The sequence below is a fragment of the Peromyscus californicus genome, unplaced genomic scaffold (genome assembly GCF_007827085.1).
Source record: "Peromyscus californicus insignis strain IS unplaced genomic scaffold, ASM782708v3 Scaffold_18__1_contigs__length_77618521, whole genome shotgun sequence".
In the NCBI taxonomy this organism is placed as follows: Eukaryota; Metazoa; Chordata; class Mammalia; order Rodentia; family Cricetidae; genus Peromyscus; species Peromyscus californicus.
The window spans coordinates 34,256,740-34,276,790 of record NW_026294480.1 but is presented as its reverse complement, the minus strand read 5'-3'; the positions used below and the strand labels follow the sequence as shown (position 1 = coordinate 34,276,790).

The 20,051-nt window shown below is 34.9% G+C and overlaps 1 protein-coding gene across 7 annotated transcripts in view; it reads right to left on the bottom strand.

Moving 5' to 3' along the window:
- Nucleotides 1-20,051, bottom strand: part of Adamts6 (ADAM metallopeptidase with thrombospondin type 1 motif 6) — a 229,766-nt gene that overhangs the window by 124,781 nt on the left and 84,934 nt on the right. For 5 of the 7 annotated variants that reach the window (XR_008219495.1, XM_052743224.1, XM_052743225.1 and 2 more), the window contains one exon: nucleotides 11,408-11,549. Coding sequence is in view for 6 of the 7 variants with exons in the window: in XM_052743224.1 (XP_052599184.1) it covers nucleotides 11,408-11,549 (142 nt within the window). In the remaining variant the exon portion in view is untranslated. Of the gene's footprint in view, nucleotides 1-11,407; nucleotides 11,550-17,579; nucleotides 17,717-20,051 lie in introns of those variants that run through there. The other 2 variants (XM_052743227.1, XM_052743230.1) reach the window with 2 other exon arrangements.

Genomic DNA, 20,051 nt, shown 5'->3' with positions numbered 1-20,051 from the left:
ATTTATGACATTTTCACCTCCTTCCTTAGTATTTTCTGACTCAGAACAGAAGTATAAGACTTTTCCAATACCAACAATATAAAATACTAGGTTAAGTTATCAGGTTATCATCTAGATATGTCTAAATATTATGTCTGTGTTATAATTATCTAAAAAAATAACTTCAGAAGAAAATACTCAAAATTCTAATTTTTTACATATGATCATCAATTACTATCACCACCATTAATTTAAACTAGAACTATGAATCTAAATATATTTGTTACAATATGCAATAAATATTTAGAAATAATAAATATATAGCACTTAACCCTGTCACTTTTACGTCTCAAGTGAAGTTTTAACTCTCCAGACACAAAAGAAATCATTTGACATAGACATAATTGAGAAGGAAAGTGGTAAAATATGGGAACTAATGATTCTGCAAGTGGAAATCTTCACATGATACTACAGTACTTGATTCTACTATTGAAGACAATACTCAGAGCTGAGGCTCCCTTTGGATTCCTATTGGGGTGTTGTCTATCAGGCAGGCGGTGACATACAATGTGTATTGGGCTTTAAAGTACTTAAAATCGGGGGCTGAAGAAATGGCTCAGCTGTTAACAGCACAAGCTACTCTTGCAGAAGACCTGAGGTCAGTTCCCAGCACACACATGGCAGCTCAGAACCATCTGTAACTCCAGTTCTAGGAAATCCAATGTCCTCTGGCCTTCATAGGTACCAGGCATGCACATGATGCACAGACATACATGCAGGCGAAACACTTATACACACAAAATAAAAACTAAATTAAAAAAATTAAATATACTTCAATTTTTGAAACTCTATTTAAAGACTAGTGAGTTAAAAAGGAAAACATTAGAACAGCCTTCTGGGAATCATCGTATCAACCTAAAATGCTCTTTTTATAATGGAACTCAATAAAAATAATACTTACTTGTTCTACAATGTATTTTCAGTACATTCTTTTAGTTTAACATTTTAGAAGCAGCAGGACTGCTACTATTTAAAGGTTTTAAAATATTGAACTATGTGTAAAAGCCTATCCAAATTCAAGTAACAATGAGTTCACAGAGATACATTTAATAGAACAATATATTTAAAATGTGAAAAAATGCATAGATTATCTCTGGACAAGATTCTGCATACTTTTTCTTTTTGTTGGATCTAAATCTTACTTTAGACAAAGACAAAAAGAAGCCTAAAATATACTTTATACAAAACTATATGATGAAGATTCTACTCTTGAAGACAATACCCAGAGCATCCATTAAAAACACACACAATTTAGTTGTGTTGTAGAAACATTATTTTCTAAAAGCACCTTTGAACACCTCTACCCAAAGTGACAAGTGATTTAGGTTCTTTTTTTAATTGCGATGTCCAGATTGACAATACACCTTCCTTCGATGTTTGAAAGACAGATTTCGGCATCTAGCAGGAGTGTGTTACCTTACTGGCTTCCTAAAGACTGGCATTTTGCTAGGGATTAATTTATCACACATTGCTACATGCAGCAAGGGTCTGCCGACCCACACTGGAAAACACACTTGAACTGTTAAAGTAGTCACAGAGATCACAGAAAGCTTTTCCAGCAGACTTCACAGTTGCCATTTCATCTCGAGTAAGAAAGAATTTTGATATTGAATTTAAGAAGAGAAAGACAAAATACAAGAAATGCTCATTTCACACCAAGGAAGAAGTTCTAGAATATGGGCAACATATTTAGTTGGGCAGTTTCCTTTGCACATGAATATTAATTGCTGAATAAACACTTTCATGAAGGTTTCAAGCTATAATGAATTTAACTGCAGGCTGAAAGGTTTTTATCTCTTGAGAAAGTTCTATATAACACAGACCATACTTGTTAAATTCCTTTCCTAAACGAAATATATAAGGTGATGGGTACAGTTAGTGGATGGGAATAATGTTTTCTTTTTCCCCCAGCTTAGCTCAGGAGCAACAATTTTGTTGCATGTGTTCATCATTCCCGACAGAAGTTCAAGTTTATTACGATTAGTTTCATGACTTCTCTAGGTGAATAAATCATTGCCTCTGCACTAGGGTTTCCTTTAGTATCTTAGATTTCACTTTGGGGAGACTCAGGGAAATCTGGTGCTCTGCTGGTCCTCAAATTTAAGGAAGAAGAAAGAAATCATCAACAACTCCTCTAAAAGACATTTCTGTTAAATGACAGTACAGGAGAGTGAAAATTTGAGATGGAATCTTTAGTTTCATGGGGTCAACTACAATCAGGAAGAAAGATTGAAATAGTGATAGCAATATTCCCTTTCCATTTGCAAATATTTACTGAGACTCTACCACCCACCAGACATGTTAGCATAATGCAGAAATATTATCACATAGAATCGCAGGGACCAGGGAAACCAATGCTTTTAATTTCTCTGATAAAACTAGAAGAATAATACCAATGTAGTATTTTTTCATTATACTCTCTTTCCTACATGCATAGCTGTGTACCACTTGCATACTTGGGGACCACAGAGGCCAGAAAAGGGCACCAGATCCCTAGAAACTAGAGTTACAGACAGTTGTGAGCCTCTGTGTAGGTGCTGGGGATGAAACCCAGGTCATCTGGAAGGCAGCCAGTTCCCTTAACCACTATCTTCAGCCCTGACACCTTTTTTTATTTTTCATTTTAATAGACAATCATCATTTCTTAAGTTTTACTGATTTTATTTAGCTGTTGTTAACCAGAGACTGTAAGTCAGGGGCAGAATCTGTGTGCTTAAAGCATGATTTACAAACTGTTTCTTTTAGAAAAATTAAAAGTTGCCAACCTTACCTTATTCTGTTAATTTTTGGAGAGAAAATTTTGTCAACAGAAATCTAAAAGTTAGTCCAACACCCACTGTCCATAATACTTATTTAGATAAATCTGGGTGCTTGCCAGTGCCCTGAATCCAATTTCTTTTTTGACATAGATCCTTTAGTAATTATCTAACCAAAGAATAATTCTCCTTATTTTTCTGAACATATATTTTATTTATCCTCATTTTAAATATTTTAATTGAATATACACTGCCAAGCTGACATTAATCTTACCTGAGCATTTGAAGACATTAGGATCCCTTTTTAGGCCAATGCTCTAGTGTGAAAGTCATTTTAACTCCTTTCAAGAGTTTGAAGATCTTACTTCAGTGCAGTTTCTCTGCTGTATCTGTTGTTTGTTTGGTTTTCAGATACATGCTCTGAGAATTTGTACTTTTCTTTGATTCTGGTTCCTTTAACAGACCTCTATCTTACCATCTTCCTATGCCTAGCCTGCACAATTTTGTATCTTCTCTTTTTAACCTCATGTCTCTTACCCTCCTGTCAAGGTTTTCCTACCTTTTTTTCTCTTGAGACAATGATTGTTGGTTTCATGTTGGATTATTTGCTTATGTTATTTATTACCCATATCCAGTCTATCTTTAGTGGGTTTATTTTTATCACTCATCATGCTATAGCTTTTGAGTTATGAAAGTACAGTCAAACGCAATTGTTTCTGTCACACATTCTAAGGTTTTCACTGAATCCGCTTTCAAGTTGATTTATTTGCTTGGTATCAGGTAGTTGAAGTAGTTGATCTTTTAAAAAAAAGTTTTGTTTTGTTCTCTTGTGAGGTACAAGCTAGGGTCCCAATTTCTTAAGGAAGTTATTTTTTACCCACAAAAAACATTTGCTCAATTAAATCCCTGCTGGCATTTCCCCAGCATCCCAGTCAGCTAGTCCTTTGCAGTCTAAATCATACAGCTCATTGGACTTTCTTCTTAGAGATATAGGTCTGTAAGTGCATTTGCATGCACCAGAGATCACTTTAATAAAAACTGAGACTTGAACCCATTTATCAATCTGTTGTTTTTTTATATATATTTTTTATTTTTTAAAATTTAAAATTTTCTTTTCATTTTACACACCAATCCCAGTTCCCCCTCTTCCCCTTCTCCTGCTCCCCCACTCCCTCCCATCCCAAGCACCTGTCCACTCCTCAGAGAGGTATCAACCCGTTTTTTTAAAAAATTAACGTAAGGCAGGTAGTAATCTAGTTACTGCCCAACCCACAGCATTCTTGCAGTGAACTCAATAAACGTATCTTTAAAAATTAATATAAAAGGTGTATCTTTTCACTGTTTCTTTACCTGCCCTCATGACTTCAATAGAATTTGGATTTTTTAAATGAAGCTACCAAATCATTTACTATGACCAGTAAAGGAAACTCTCTCCTTTATAGGTGTTTTTATGTTTCATAATTTTTCTCTAATTATGAGAAAGCCTGCCTGCTATCTTGAAATCATAATCAGAGATACTGAATGATTTTCCAGTTTGAGGGAAATGTTAACCTTTGTGCTGTGCTGGGTCCTTGGTAGTAATTGTACAATAGTCTCAGGGTCCTCATCATCCTATCAGTTCCAGTAAAGACGGTCAATGAGGAGAGTAAGGCCTTGAAGGAGTCAGTAAGGAGCATCAGCAAAGAGAAATGGAAAACCTGCATCTGCTAACAGTGTGGCCTGGCTTAGGTCTAGGGATCCAAACCGAACAAGATAGCATGTCCGCACTTGGTCCTTAAAGAGCTCGAGCCCATTAAGCAGGTGATCAATTGAGTGAGGTCCTAGAAAGGGAACAACAACAATAAAACAGGATCTAGAAATTGAGGTTAAATAATCAACAATTGGAAGGCTTAAGAAAAGATAACAAAATGATCATAAAAATGAAAGGGAACCTTGAAGACGCACAGTTAGTTTAAAAAATCACCAACCTTTAAGCCTACATTTGACTCTGGAACTAGGATTTGGCTTGGAATTGGGATAAAGTAAAAATCAAAGCAACCTTTAAACAATTATGTGTTGAGTAATTATATATGTTTGGATTCCAGAGACTACTGAGGGACTAAAATATTTCAGTGTCCTTTACTCTATAAGTCTGTGTTAAACCACACTGAAGAAAATTTATGCTACCTTAAGATATTTAAGAGAATTCTATTTTTCTCAATACAACCATTATATATTTAATACCTGAAAACTGAATAATTAATCCATAGACCTGCTTTAGAAATCAAAGATAACTGTGAGTATTGAAAATGTTTTTGTAGAGAATAAAAACAGCATTTAGCTTTAAAAGTAAAGCACAATATGAACAAACAAAAACCTAATCTACTAAAACGCATTTTCTGTAAACTTTTCTTATATGTATTTCTCAATATACTTTTCATTATTTCATTATTTCAACACTATTTTCTGATTTCTCTGCATCTATTTTTTAAACATTGTTCAGAGAACCACCAACAATATTCAAAAATACTAACAAAGTTCATTTGCAATTATATGAATAATTCTTTTTGTTTGGTTGGTTTGGTTTTGGTTTTTCAAGGCAGGGTTTCTCTACATAGCCCTGGCTGTCCAGAACTCACTCTGAAGATCAGGCTGGCCTGGAACTCACAGAGATCTGCCTGCCTCTGCCTCCCAAGTGCTGGGATTAAAGGTGTGTGCCACCCCCACCCAGTCTATATGAATATGCCTTAATGACAAAGCAATAATGATTTGAATCACAATTTGTAGTGATAAAATAATAAGCAAAAGGAATAAGGTCTGAAGGCACTTAAAACTGTAGTCTATATAGAGTAAGACTCTGTTGCTGAAGACAACAAACACTTTGGACACAGAACACAGGGAAATCAAGTTGGAACTGAGCTGGATGCTTCCCTGCTGACTAGCATTCACAGTGCTGGAAGATACTGCACAAGTCATTCACAATCACCAAAAGTCATGAACCCGACTAAGGACCCAGTATGCTAACAATAGTAACTTGCCAGACAAGATAAGCTCCCGGTGTGATATGGCACGATTTTGGTGAGGGTAAACAGCTGCTTCCTTATTAAACCTAAGCCCCTCTCTATGGGAGAAATACACAGCTGGCAGAATGTTGTTACAATGAGCTGCACTGTGCTGGGAACTGTTCTGAATGCAACTTACGCAGATTCTAATCGGGTACATAGCAGTAAACAGAATGAAAATAAATATATTAGAAAGTAATAAATGCTAATGAGAAAAAAGCAAGGAAAAATTCTAGGACTTATGCATGTGAATGTATAAACGTGCATAAGTTTAGGTAAGGTTATCAAGGAAGTCATCATTTAACTATCAAGCAATCAACTAAGCAAAACAACTATGGAATTTACTAACATGATGTGACTGCGAATTACTAGGGGATGTTTTTATATACAGAATGATCAGACAGAAGTCTTGTCTCAAGGGAAATTCCACTTGAGTTAGAGTAAAAGGCAAAATTGAGTCAATATGTGACTCTCAAAATTTTCCCATGCTCTCAAATCACAGAAGGGTCATCTTCTCCTCTTAGTGTAGCTGCTGTTCAGGAACATAACCACAAATGACAGATATTCACAGAAGAAATGGAGACACTTCTTGAATGTCTACTATGTGCCCAGCACATGAAATGTATATGCAATCTTGTATGTGCTCTTGCTACCTGACGTTTACAGAAACAATTAGGCTGTTGTTCACTGAAAAGTCTTCTATGAATGAGTAAAATTTACTGATGGTCAGCTTGACATTCTAGGTAATAGTGAATGGTGAGCAGACTTTTTAAATTTAAAATATTTTGTTAAAAATATTATATTCAAAAAAAAAATATTATGGTCTATTGTGAAACCATGTGCTAAATAATGTGTTTTCCTTTATGGATAAAAATATCTTATCTACTGGTAGAACAGTATTTAGTTCTATATTAAAAGCATAGAATTTACAACATACTACTGAAGATGTATGCAGTAGCTCCATCCTATACGAACAATGACAATATTCACATACAATAAAAAAGTATCCACAAATTACACAAAGCTATGATGTCTATAAAACTTGTGTGACTTCAATCTATCTGCAGATGAACACTCATCCCTTCACAGTTTTATATATATTAGGTATCATGAACCTATATTAAATTCTTAAGTGTTATCTGAAAACTGTGTTTGGATATGATTTAAAGTGACAGAATCATGAAATAAAGAGCAAAACCTGAAAGAGCCCTAATCTATGCTTTTCGGAAAACAGCCATAAAGATCCCCCACATATATCACATAAGCCTATAAGTGAATTCCTTTCTACGTTTAAACTTATTATTATTGCAATATGCTTTCAGCCAGTTTAGTTTTTATGATTATTTTCTAATAAAAATATTGAAAATGGGCTGGAGAGATGGCTCAGAGGTTAAGAGCACTGGCTGTTCTTCCAGAGGTCATGAGTTCAATTCCCAGCAACCACATGGTGGCTCACAACCATCCATAATGAGATCGGGCGCCCTCTTCTGACCTGCAGGTGTATATGCAGACAGAACACTGTATACATAATAAATAAATAAATCTTTAATAAAAAAAAAAAAATTTAAAAAAAAAAATATTGAAAATGAAAGACAAGTGAGAAGTGGAAGAGAAGTGGCATAATAGGTTCTACAGAGCTTTATGAGCCTGATGCTCTGAATAATAAACAAACAAATAAATAAATAAATAAATAAACAAACAAACAAACAAATAAATAATAAATAAATAAACGATTCCTAGAGACAACGGTTCTGTTGTTTTATTTGCAATGAACTTTTTTTTAAGAAGTACTGAAAAATCATCCTTAGACTCAGAGTTGGGGGATATTTGAAGATAATACAGTAAAGATCTAGCTTTACATGCTGCAGCTTATCTTAAAGAAGCACATACACAAACTTTCACACACAGGTGTGGAGGCCAGAGGACAACTTGCAGGAGTTAGTTCTCTCCTTCCACCATGCAGGTTCCAAGATCAAACGCAGGTCCTCAGGCTTGGTGGTCAAATGCCTTTACTCATCAAATCAATCATTTATCTGGTCCCTAACTTTTTTTTGTAATAACAGATAATGAGACTGAGGATGTAGCTTAGCTGGCAGAGCAGCTGTTTGACCTACACGGCGGCCTGACTTTGATCCCCAGCACCACATAAACCGAGTATGATATCACATGCCTAGAATCCCAGCAATTGAGAGGAGCAAGGAGAAGGTTCAGGAGTTCAAGGTCATCCCCAACTACATAGCAAGTGTAAGGTCAGCCTGAGCTACATGAGGTGGAGAAGGAGGTGGTGGTGGTGGTGGTGGTGGTGGTGGTGGTGGTGGTGGTGGTGGTGGTGGTGGTGGTGGTGGTAAGAAATTCCATCATTCGAAGATGCCACAATTTAGGATTTCAGACATCCGAGAATGTATGTCCCCAAACAGTAATTTTAGAGATTACTTCTATCCCAAAAGACAGGGCTAAGATGGAGAGTTTTGAGAAGTTTGCTAATCAGGAATGAGACATTACCTGATGAAGACTAGACTAGTGTTCTCTATAACAAAACACATTTACAATCTTTATTTTATTAGCACAATTACTATACCTAGAAGCAACAGATGTGACAGACTCAAATCTTTACATGTTTTTAATCTAGGAGTGTATAAATCACACACTGTAGTTTTAGTTTCCCCATCTATAAACTATTATAAAGCCATTATAAATTTTATCAATGCAGTCTGAAGTATCTCAGAAAAAGGTACTATATAACAGTTAAGGATCACTGAATATCATTTGTAGGTTACCAGATTATGCAAATATATTAATCTATATATTACACTGCTATTCTGTTCTTTGTATTTATAGCCACTATATTTTCATTTCTATCCTGCTAGAATTTATGGATAATCTGAAACAAAATTAGATAATAGGTAATGATAAATGTGGAATACTGCTCCAAATAAAATACCCAAATGTGATTAACAAATATATAACTGAACACATACACTAAAAAGTCACTAAGAAATTATGGAGTATTGAAAAGATGGGCATTGATAAGCTCTCAATCACTACAAAATGGCCAAAGTGAAAGGGATGGGAAAAGGTATCACTGTAGCAGTTATGGTTCATTCTATAACTGTTTAAAATCTTTCCAGAAGTCATTAGTTTTCAAAATAGGAATCATTTCAAGGCAACTGTTCCCTAGTCTCATATCAGTGTGTTTAATGCCCACCTTAGTACCTTACACTCAGGTCTTCTTTCCCTTCAGCTACCTCCTGAAGCACAACGTGCTAACCAGACTGGACTCAATCTTCAAAGAGTCAATTGATTTCCAAAGTAGTATTGAGAAATGTCATAAATGTTAGGAAAACAAGATAAAAACCAGTGTAAATTGGGTATGATAATTGTGTGAACCTGTGGTGATATTTTATTTGTGCACCTCAATAAAGCTTATCTGAGCATCAGAGGAAAAAGTCAAGTCAACTACTATGCTAAACATAGGGGTCAGGCAGTGGTAGCACTCGTCCTTAATCCTAGCATTCAGGAGGCAGAGATTCATCCAGATCTCTGTGAGTTCAAGGCCACACTGGGGAAAAGAGCCAGGCACGGTGGCACAAACTTTTAATCCTAGCACTAGTTAGCCATAGAGGTCTGGAGGTCTGTACAGACAGACAGGAAGTGATAGAGCTAGGCGGAAAGAGTAAGTGATGTAGCTGGGCGGAGAGAGGAAATAAGAGGGCAGGGAACAGAAAGACATATAGGCATGGGTACAGGAAGTAGCTCTCTCTAGAGGCTGAGGAGTTGGTGAGGTGAGGTTGGCTCTGGCTTGTCCTATTCCTCTGATTTCTCAGTTTTCACCCCAATATCTGGCTCCAGGTTTTTTATTAATAAGAGCGTTTAGCAATTCGTCTTACATCTGGCACCCAACACTCAAGTTCAAGAGGCGGGAGAGATTTTAAAGACTCTATCAGAGATCAAGAATCCTAACTAGAAATGTATAGTAGAATATAAAAAGAGCATAAGAATTCCATGTAGAATATGTATCTAGTGAAACCAGTATTTCATTGAAAAACAAAGTAGAAAGGGTTCATGACAAAATATAAGAAATTATCTCTACAAACGCTAATGTCTTCACAAAGTTTTCTGATATAGAAGTAAGCATAACCATTATACAAAAAGATTCAAAAGGCAGAAAAATGAAGTTTTTTAATTACAACTTGTCTTGTTTCTATCCACCTAGAAAAAGTGAGCCTTCTAGACTAAGTGAGAAGAATCAATTTTTAAATTAATTTGTTCATCAAAGAAAAAAATTACATTCATAAATCCCATAAACGTAATAATAATAAATAATAACATAAATTATCTACCATAGAAGCTTATGGATGGAGTCCAAACACAATTTCCAGAATAAAAAGTACAATGTAGACTGTCTCACTTGTGAACAGAAAAATGGGATACACTGTGAGTGATCGTATAAAGCATCTCTGATCTCATTTGATCACTGAGTACATGTAGTCACTGTGATTAATGCTTGGGTGACTTTCTTTTAGGAAAAAAAAACAATTTAGGAACAAAAGAAACTAGATCCTTTCAGAACTAAGACTTTACAAAGAAACAGGAGAAATCAAAGTTTTATATGTGTCTCTACATACCCACATAATCATACACAATCTTGAAAGTACTGCCAAGGTCTACCAAGAATAAGCATATATTTGTCACCCAAGAGATGTGTTTTAATGCCTCTCATTGCTCCATGTCCAAGAGGAGTAAATGGTAAAGGACAGTGAGTATGTAGTCTAATAATACTATTTTAAAACTTAATCCTTTGTATTGTTATCATTTTCTAAGAATTTAGACTATCTGTACCACAATAAGAACCAAGCCTTTAGATTTGGTTTTTAAGCCCAAGTACTTTTTGGCACACAGACTGATACTTTAGAATCCGTTTTTTTCATTCAACACATTCCTATATTAGAGACCAAATTATCTGTGAAATTAAAAGCGTTTTAATTGTTTCTAATATGGCCCTGTGGCTTGTTTTAGGCACACGTGAAGAGAAAGTCATGATGCTCACAGTTTTTTCCACAGCTATTTCCCTTTTTCTCATTTTGTGGGCTGGTGTCACCTTGTTCCTCCTCGATTGTTATGTTGGAAAGTGGGCAGTGGGTGAAGCCATAGAGGTGACTCAGTTCTAGCTAGACTGAATTAAGGTAAAGGCAAGAAGCCAGTGAAAATGCCCTTTAGCACAGTTATAAGAGTGCCAGGAAAAGGCAGTAGAGGAGTCTCTTAAAACTAAAATATTTTAAAAGACAAAGTAAAATTGGCATCATGAGCTGAAGATTTAAAAAATAAAGCACATGAAGTTACTAAAATTCTGTTTGCCTCATTAACAAAAAAATTGTGAAATATGTTAATTTAGTTATTATTCAAATATTTAGAAATAGATAATATATAAACAATCTCAGAAAAATCAGTGTAAAGGCATTATGTAAATTAATAATGCTCAAAAGACAAACTAAGTTCATCATGATTCCACTTGAACATGTGTCATAAGAGAACATATATAAATGACTGAACATAAGGATTTAGACCTCTTACCCCGTATTTGCATTGGCGGGATGTTGCTCCATACTGGAAACGACATTGCTCATCAGCATCATACACCTGACCTGGGGCCACAGCTGGATAAAGAAAGTCACGCTTGGGAGGCTCATTATCAAGGCAAGTACCACGGCCTGAACTGTTCAACATAAAGGATCAGAGGAAATTAGGTACTCTGTAGACTATTTCAGTCACAATTATGAAACCATGTGTTGAGATCTTTGTCTTAATAATTTGATACATAAAAACAACACATTGTACTAATAATCCTATAGCAAAATACAATAGTTTTACAGACACTTGAATGAGAGCTCCAAATTCTTTTTCTCCAGCACCAAAACACAATGGAAGCATCTCAGACAACAATCTGAAAATGTCCTGCTGGCCTTTAAAATACTGGTTTAAACTAGTTCTGAAGGAACCAAAACAGAATTTCATATTACTCTAAGTTTCTTGTTTGTTTTCATTGAAAATATAACCACATCTGGTAGTAGAATTAAAAGCATGAATTGTGGAAAATCAAACAAAAATAATTATAGCTGCAATCTTAAAGACTTAATTTATACCCTAGGACAGAACAAAAGATGCTACAGTAAGACATGGCATTAGTTAGTGGGCTGAATGGCTGCTGGGGCTAAGGTCCAAAGGTCTCTCTCACATACACTAGAAATGTTTAGTCTCTCAAAGATTTCATATTTCATCTGAGGTCATCAGAGCTAGGAAAAGGGAATGTTCTCCTTTCTACATAATTTCTGCTTTACAAAGTATGCCTTCACTAAAACATAATATTTTAATTCAGTGGAACAAATAACATAAAGGTTGCCAAAAGCTAGACAGAATACCTTACTTTAAAGAGCTCTAGACTTTGCTGAATATAACTGTTCATTTTTATTTATCCAGTGTGCATAAAATAGGACAGATGCTTTTTTACTTTCATTTCACATGTGAGTTCGAATTTTTAAAGAATTCCTATGCCAACACTTAAAAATTCTTTCCAGCATTCCTGTCCATTGTGCCAGGACCTCTGCTTTTTCCCCAAATCTTTTCCATCCACTTTGCCAAAGGAAAATAACTTGACAAGTTGAAGTTCCTCAACTGTTATTTAGGACAGCACAAATTTTCATTTACAAACAGGGAAGAAAGACTCCTACAAAATAATAAGTTTCAATTCACCGACAAGTTTCTTATTTGTTAAAATGTAAAAGGCATCTTGTTACATAAAATGTATTATCTGCACAGGAGCAATTAGCATCTTTAAAACCTGAACTGTGCTATTCTTAAGGTGGCCCAGACCAAAGGGATACAAGATGGCCTTCTCGGCCTTACACTCCTCTTTGTTAATCTTTAAAGAAAATGCTGTGGTACTACTGTACTGACATAGACGGGCGTTGACATGTCCATCAGCACCGCTCAAGGCTTCCTTCCTCTTGCAAGCTGAGATACTGTCATGGACCTCAGCAAGCACATTTATTGTTAGGTGAATTTTAAAAATAGCACTTTTGATATTATGATGTGTAAAACTTTAGTCAAGTAAAATCCTACTAGTAATATCAAAAATATATTAAAGTTCATGACAAAGGGGTAATACTTTAAAGTAAGTACAATAGTAAAAAAATGACTATTTTGATAATATAGAATATTATTGGGATAACTGAATTAGAGGATTAACTTGTAAATTTTCTTTCCAAATTATAAGTTCCATCATTTACAATAAAACTATACATATATTTATAAAAGGAATTGAGCATATAATAAAAATTAGTAAATACTACTACAAATCAAAAGAAAAATAAAATTATATACTAAAGAATTCACATACAAGACCTTTTAGGTTATAAATATTTATCAGCAGCATAACAAAAAAGTGTAGGACATAATTACCTAACTGGCACCAGTACAGAACTCATTACAAATATTACATATAGTGACTTTCAGAAATACAGAAAAGTAAACTAAAAAATTCAGAAGTAGAACTCTGTGACCCTCAGAAGGGAATTTAAAGATAGATACACAGAGGAAGTAACTTTTTCCTGATGGTAAAATTGGCTTAATTTAGGAAGAAGCAAAACTAATGATTTCATTTAATGTTCTTGTTTTGAGGTATAATGATCTTCTAACCATATTCTTCTCTTTAAAAAAATTAGATCAGACAAGCACTGAAAAGACCTTCAGAGCCAACAGTGCCAAACATGCTTAGGACCTAAGGCCAAAACTCTTCAAAGAGTTGGTCCCCAAAGTGTATTCTTACTTTAGGTCCCTGGAAGCACCTATTTCCTTTTTTTATTATTAAATAGCTACACAAGACCAGTTCTCCTTGTCCAGTATACTTTGCAGAAGATTAAAACTCCCCATTAAATAAAATAAAAAAGAAAACCATATGTATATTTTAAAAATGAGCCTGTGTTTAGGAACACCATATCAATAAAGGTCTTTAGAAATGTGGTTGCTATATATGTAAATAGCAGCAAGGCTTATCAGTCAAACGACCTCAGGTACAGCAAGGATCTATCTGTGCAGCTGATTAAAAAGCTTCTCCATTCCACATGTTCTCACTATGTGTACATACAGCACTGTCCTCCTAACGATCATACCTCATAACACGGCAAAGCAGAGATGAATGTATTTGAGGAATGGGACCATTTTCATCTTTTAATTCTTAACTAGGGTTAAGCATTGCAAATGTTTAGTTGTATATATTAATAAAATTTATCTATTGTTTTACTGGTGTCTTTTCTGTTACTTTCAATTAAGTAAAGTCTATAGAGCATTATTATTATTATTATTATTATTATTATTATTATTATTATTTGGATTTTTTAGATAAGGTTTCTCTGTGTAACCGCCCTGACTGTCCTGGAACTTTCTCTATAGACCAGGCTGGCCTCGAACTTACAGAGATTTGCCTGCCTCTGCTTTAATCCCGAGTGCTGGGATTTAAGGCATGCGCCACCACTACCCAGTTGAGTATAATTATTGTTAACTGACTCTTAAGGAAAAAAGTACTTCAAGGTATTTTCATGCTTCTAAGCTATCAACTACCATTCTGAAATAGTACAGATATAGACACAGAAGGCAAAGATCATAGATCTGTGGGAAGCAGATTTGATTCTATCAGAAGAGTTTCTCTCCCTCTCTCTCTCACTTCCCCCTCCCTCTTCCCCTCTCTGTCCCTCATATGTGTGTTTAACCAAAGAATTTCTGAGCACTCAATTCTAATAAATTTTTTCCTATGAGTAACTGCTCTTCTGATTTTTAAATGTTCATGAGGTAATGTCTGATTTCTGATTTTACACTAGTAACTTCTCGCTCTAACCACCCCTCATGGTATATGCATGTGTGAAAATGTGTGTAAGGGTGCACTCACCCCTGCAGTTGTGTGGAAGCCAGAGGTTAGTTTCAGGATGTCTTCCTCAATTATCTCCATCTGATTTTTGAGACAGTCTATCACTGAATCTAGACCAGCTATTTTAGTTAGACTGGATGCCCAGCAAACCCCAGGATCAGCTAGCCCACCCCTCCATATACGCACTTTGGGCCTACAGGTCTATTCCACTGTACCTGGCCTTTGGCATGGGTTCTGGGATCCAGACTTAGGGACTCATGCTTGCATACCACTTTATCCACTAAGCCAGTGGTTCTCAACCATCCTAATGCTACAACCCTTTAATACAGTTCCTCATGTTGTGGTGACTCCCAGTCATAAAATTATTTTCATTCCTACTTCATTACTGTAATCTTGCTACTGTTATTAATTACAATGAAAATATCAGATATGTAGAATTCTGATATTGACCCCTATGAAAGGGTCATTCGACCCCACAGGGGTTGCCACCCCTAGGTTGAGAAACACTGTATTAAGCCATCTCCCAAACTCTACATGAAAAATTTTTAATATTATTTTTAAGTTATCATACAAATTAATGGGTTTCATTGTAGTTTCTTCATCATCACCATATGTTGCTTTTATTCACTTTACGACAGTCCTTTCTCTCCTACTCATCTCCCATTTCCTCCAGATGAATTGACAATAATTTATTTATTTTTATTCTATTTGGTTTTTTGCAACAGTCTCTTTATGTAGACCAAGGTGGCCTACATTGTCCTTTCTCAGCTTTCTGAGTGCTGGACTTACAGGAGTGTGCTACATGCCCAGCTCTCTGTACTCTTCTCAATAACAGCTCTTCTTCACTACCCATGTGCTTATTCTAGAACGCCTGTTTAAAAGGAGTTGAAGTACTCCATTTAAGATTGGGTCACATAACTTACATATTCATATACCATTATATCTGGTATTTCTAATTCCTTTTTATGAAAATGTTACATAGTCTTACACTTTATAATGTTTTTGTTACAAAACAGAAGCTAAGGAAAGTTTTAGTTTAATCTAGAATTTAGTGAACTGAGAAGCAGTAAGTCTTACTATGCCAAGCCTAATGTAATCCATGCTAGTATCAAACAAAAAAAGCAGTGATAAATCTATAGACATTTCTGGAATTTTCTCATTAACAACAATTATTAAGATAAATTGTTTGTGTCTTAAGGGTCACATAATTTTTTTTCATTCAGAAAACAAACTTTACTCATTAATAAACTAAATATACAGAACTATTAGTCTTCATCTATAATAGGCTATAACTTTTAATATATTTGTCCAACATAAAACTAGATGCATAAAATTAAATCTATAATTAGTTTTCCAGCAGTTTATATTTCCCAACAAAAATCCAAACCCTAGTTAATGTATTATAAATATAAATAATCATTAAATTCACAATCTGTGTTTTTATTTAACCTTCCAAGACAAGATAAAATATATATCAGTCTAAAAATATACATCTTCATTGATTATGAAAAATTCATAGTAAATCAAAATATATTTATATTTCTAAAACTCTTTGCATTGTGATGGGAAAGTCATTTTATGTACCTCACTTCTAATTTAGTGAGTACTTCTTCACAGAGTCCCAAAGTCAACCTTGAAAACAAGATGAGACAAATTTCAGTCTCCTACTAAATTTATAGATCTTTATAAAATCTTTGTTTCCAGAACATATGAGAATGTATTACTAGTTGAGATTTAAAGTTTATTCTTACTAAAACAGATTATAAAGAATGGAGCTTTAGTCTATACAGTGGGCCAATCTGAAAGTCCATCGACCTAAGCTGTACACACCTACAGTACCTTAACAACACAGAAGTATAATTTAATGCCGCCTGTTTTTTCACAAAGGTATGCTGATACATATGAATTAAGCATGAACTAGGTTGATATCATTTACATCAAGTTAAATTCTTATCTACTATCTTCTCATGAGTAGCTTTATCATTTTTTCTCAAACTAACAATGTTTGAACCAAACATAGCAATGTAATAACACAATCAGGTGAGTGCAAAGGGATCTAAAATCAAACCTCTTTGTCCTGTTACTCACTGTACAACATGAATGTTGGGATACAACTAACTTGAGGTTCAAAGACACAAGTCTCGTGCTGTGAATGGTGACTCAATACCCACTCCACACAAAATGACAACTTGTCAAAGATACTCATGTTTAGAGCAAGAGTCTCAAGGTGTGTCAGACAGACTGAAGGAAAAACTTGTTCTGGCAGGTTATTTCTTGGATACTACAATGTTTGGAAGGGTGAGGGGAGGCTCCACCGAAGAAAATGTTTTCTATTTAACAGGGTGAAGTTAAGCTTCAAGAGCAATTTCTAGATAGCAAATATGAGTGCATTGGCCATCTTGTCCATTGTACATCACTTCTCTCAACCTTCTTCTTAGTTCCCCTTCAGTCATAACAATGCCACTCAGTGTATTTAATCAGCTTCCACCCTTGTATGAAATGGAGTCTGTATATAACTTGAAATGGCAAGCAATTGTGCTACAGCTCCTTGAGAGTTCAAGCAATTTGACAGACTTTAAATAGGGTAAAAGATGACTCACAAAGCCCCCATATCTTTTAGAAATAATATGAAATTGCTCTGAACTACTTCTAAGTGGTCGGGAATGGCTGGAAAGCTGTCCTAAGCTACAGCTATCTGCTTTTCACTGCCTGGTAAACTAGCCCATAGTCAATGAGTTAAGCCTTCATACCAGGTTCATCTTTTTCTATTTTCTAAATAAGTAAATAAGTGAGTCCCGCAGGCAGATAGGAAGGACAAAGGACTACCTGCAAAGCCGTCTTCGGAAAACATCAGAAGCTGGCATAACACGTCCATTTTAACGGTAATGGGTTCTTTATTATTTAATCAGGACGGCTTCTGGGCGATTCATGAACCACTTATTGAATCACCGAGTTTAAGAAATCTGAAAAAAAATATTGGGAGTTGGTAAACACCATCTCCTGATTGATCAATAGCACCTAGTGTTGCAGAATGACATGAGAGACTGTATTCTAGTGGCATTTTAAGGCCATGTCTTGGGTTTTGTTTTCCCAGTTAAACAGTGAATAATGGATCTCTATAAATCATAGAAAGCTCATCGTTAAGTTCCCGATCATTCTTATTCTATACAGTCTCTAAGGAGAGGAAGGTATGCATTTTGTTGATTGGGTGGCAGTTCCTTAGCAATTACTTCTTTCAAGGTTTCTTTTTCTTGAAAAGAAAAGCTAAAGTAAAGTGCTTTGACCCTTTTTGAGTCAACTACAAAACATAAATGTAAACTGAATCCTTGATCAAACTGCAAAATGCCTCTGGATTTAAATATAGATATGAATAAAGATAAAGACATCACTCATAGATGTTAAAGCAATTAAGCTCAATGCATAGAAAATGGAACAAAGAAATCTTTTAAAATTACTATTTTATCCTTGTGATCCAGTGAACTGATCTTTTTAACAAAGCTTATGTTTAAAATCTTTTGTTGCTTGGACAAATTATAATAAGATTTTAGTTAGTTTATTATTAGAGGAGAAGGGAGAGCTGAGTTTTCTCCCAAGTCTTTTTTTTTTTTTTAAACATTTATCCATTTCCTAGTAGTTTTAACTTCAGGCATTTCCATGTGGATACCCAAAAGAACACTTTTTATAAAATACAGGATAAATAAGCCCATTAGAATCCTGTCAACATTCATTTTGCTTATATATACAAAATACAGGAAAACAATTCAGATTAAATAATGTCTTCAGATTAATTACTTTCATTAATTCAATGTACTGCTATAATGCAAGGGTTACTAGTTCTACATCCCTCACCAAGGCAGTGGTCAGTTCCTTATATTTTAGCAGTAATCAGAGAGTCCTGTGTAGTGTCTTTACAGTCATAATATATTTCCAACTACACAAGACCTGGCAGGAGCTCAAAAGTAGTCCGTGTTATCTATGCTTCTGCATGTTTGTAGGACATAAAAGAACACACACGATTTACTACATGTCTAAGGCTCAGGAATAATAGGCTATGGTCCTGTGTTTAGTGTACAAGGCTGGTACTCACTAATGAACTGTAGATCCACCAAGAGGACGGAAACAGAATACAGAGGGCAAGACAGTGAACTTTTACAGCTCAAGAGAAGGACTGCCATTGAAAATACACACAAATACTGAGCATGTTCCACAGTTTGTCTTTATGATGATAGAGACTGAGATTTTATTATGAAAACAAGCCAAGACAAGAGAGAAATTTCAGATCTGGTAAAGTTTCCACAAGGAGGACAAGTTCAATAGTGTTTACAATTTATGTAAATGAGCTCATCAAAGACCATCTTAAAAATGATATTTTCAGTACTCTATGTTAAAAATGACCAAGGATATCAACCAAATTCTTTATTGTCTTTTTAAAGCACTTCACCCAATCTGACACTAGGCAAGTATAATAATATAATAAAGTATTATAATGTTTTCGTACTAAAATTAAAAATTTTCAGTTCACAATACAGTAGTTCAGGACAACTTTTTTTTTTTTTTTTTTTTTTTTGGTTTTTCGAGACAGGGTTTCTCTGTGTAGCTTTGCGCCTTTCCTGGAACTCACTTGGTAGCCCAGGCTGGCCTCGAACTCACAGCGATCCGCCTGCCTCTGCCTCCCAAGTGCTGGGATTAAAGGCGTGCGCCACCACCGCCCGGCAGGACAACTTTTTTAAATGCCACCGCCCGGCTTAAATGAATTCCCAACTGAATGACTGTACTAATAAATTTTTTAAAGCCTATTTTCAACATTCACCTTTTGATTTTTAAATCAAGATCTGTGCCAGGTAATTTAAACTTTCTTTTCTACATAATCATAAGTTTTCAGACTCTATGACCTGGCTACTAATAGTTAAGGAAAATTTTAAGGCATAATTTTATCCTACATAAACTGTCTGAATTTAAAACTTTTATAATACAATTGTGCTAATATGAAGTATAATATAAGCTACTTTCTAAAAGTAATGTCCAATTTGCATTTAACCTCACCTCCCCAAGCGAAAAACTAGCACCAAACAGCTAAAGTAATAATACAGCAATAAACTATTGCAACCGTGATGTTACTTAAAATAGTAATGTTTATGATTTTAATGAATATCAATTGATTTATATAATATAGCATTGAACATTATGATGTACAAAATATCTAATTATATAAGCATTTTGATTTAAACTCACTTAAAAAGTCATAACCCTTTAAGATTAAAAAGATAAACTAACATGCCTGGGCCACACTGAAAGCAA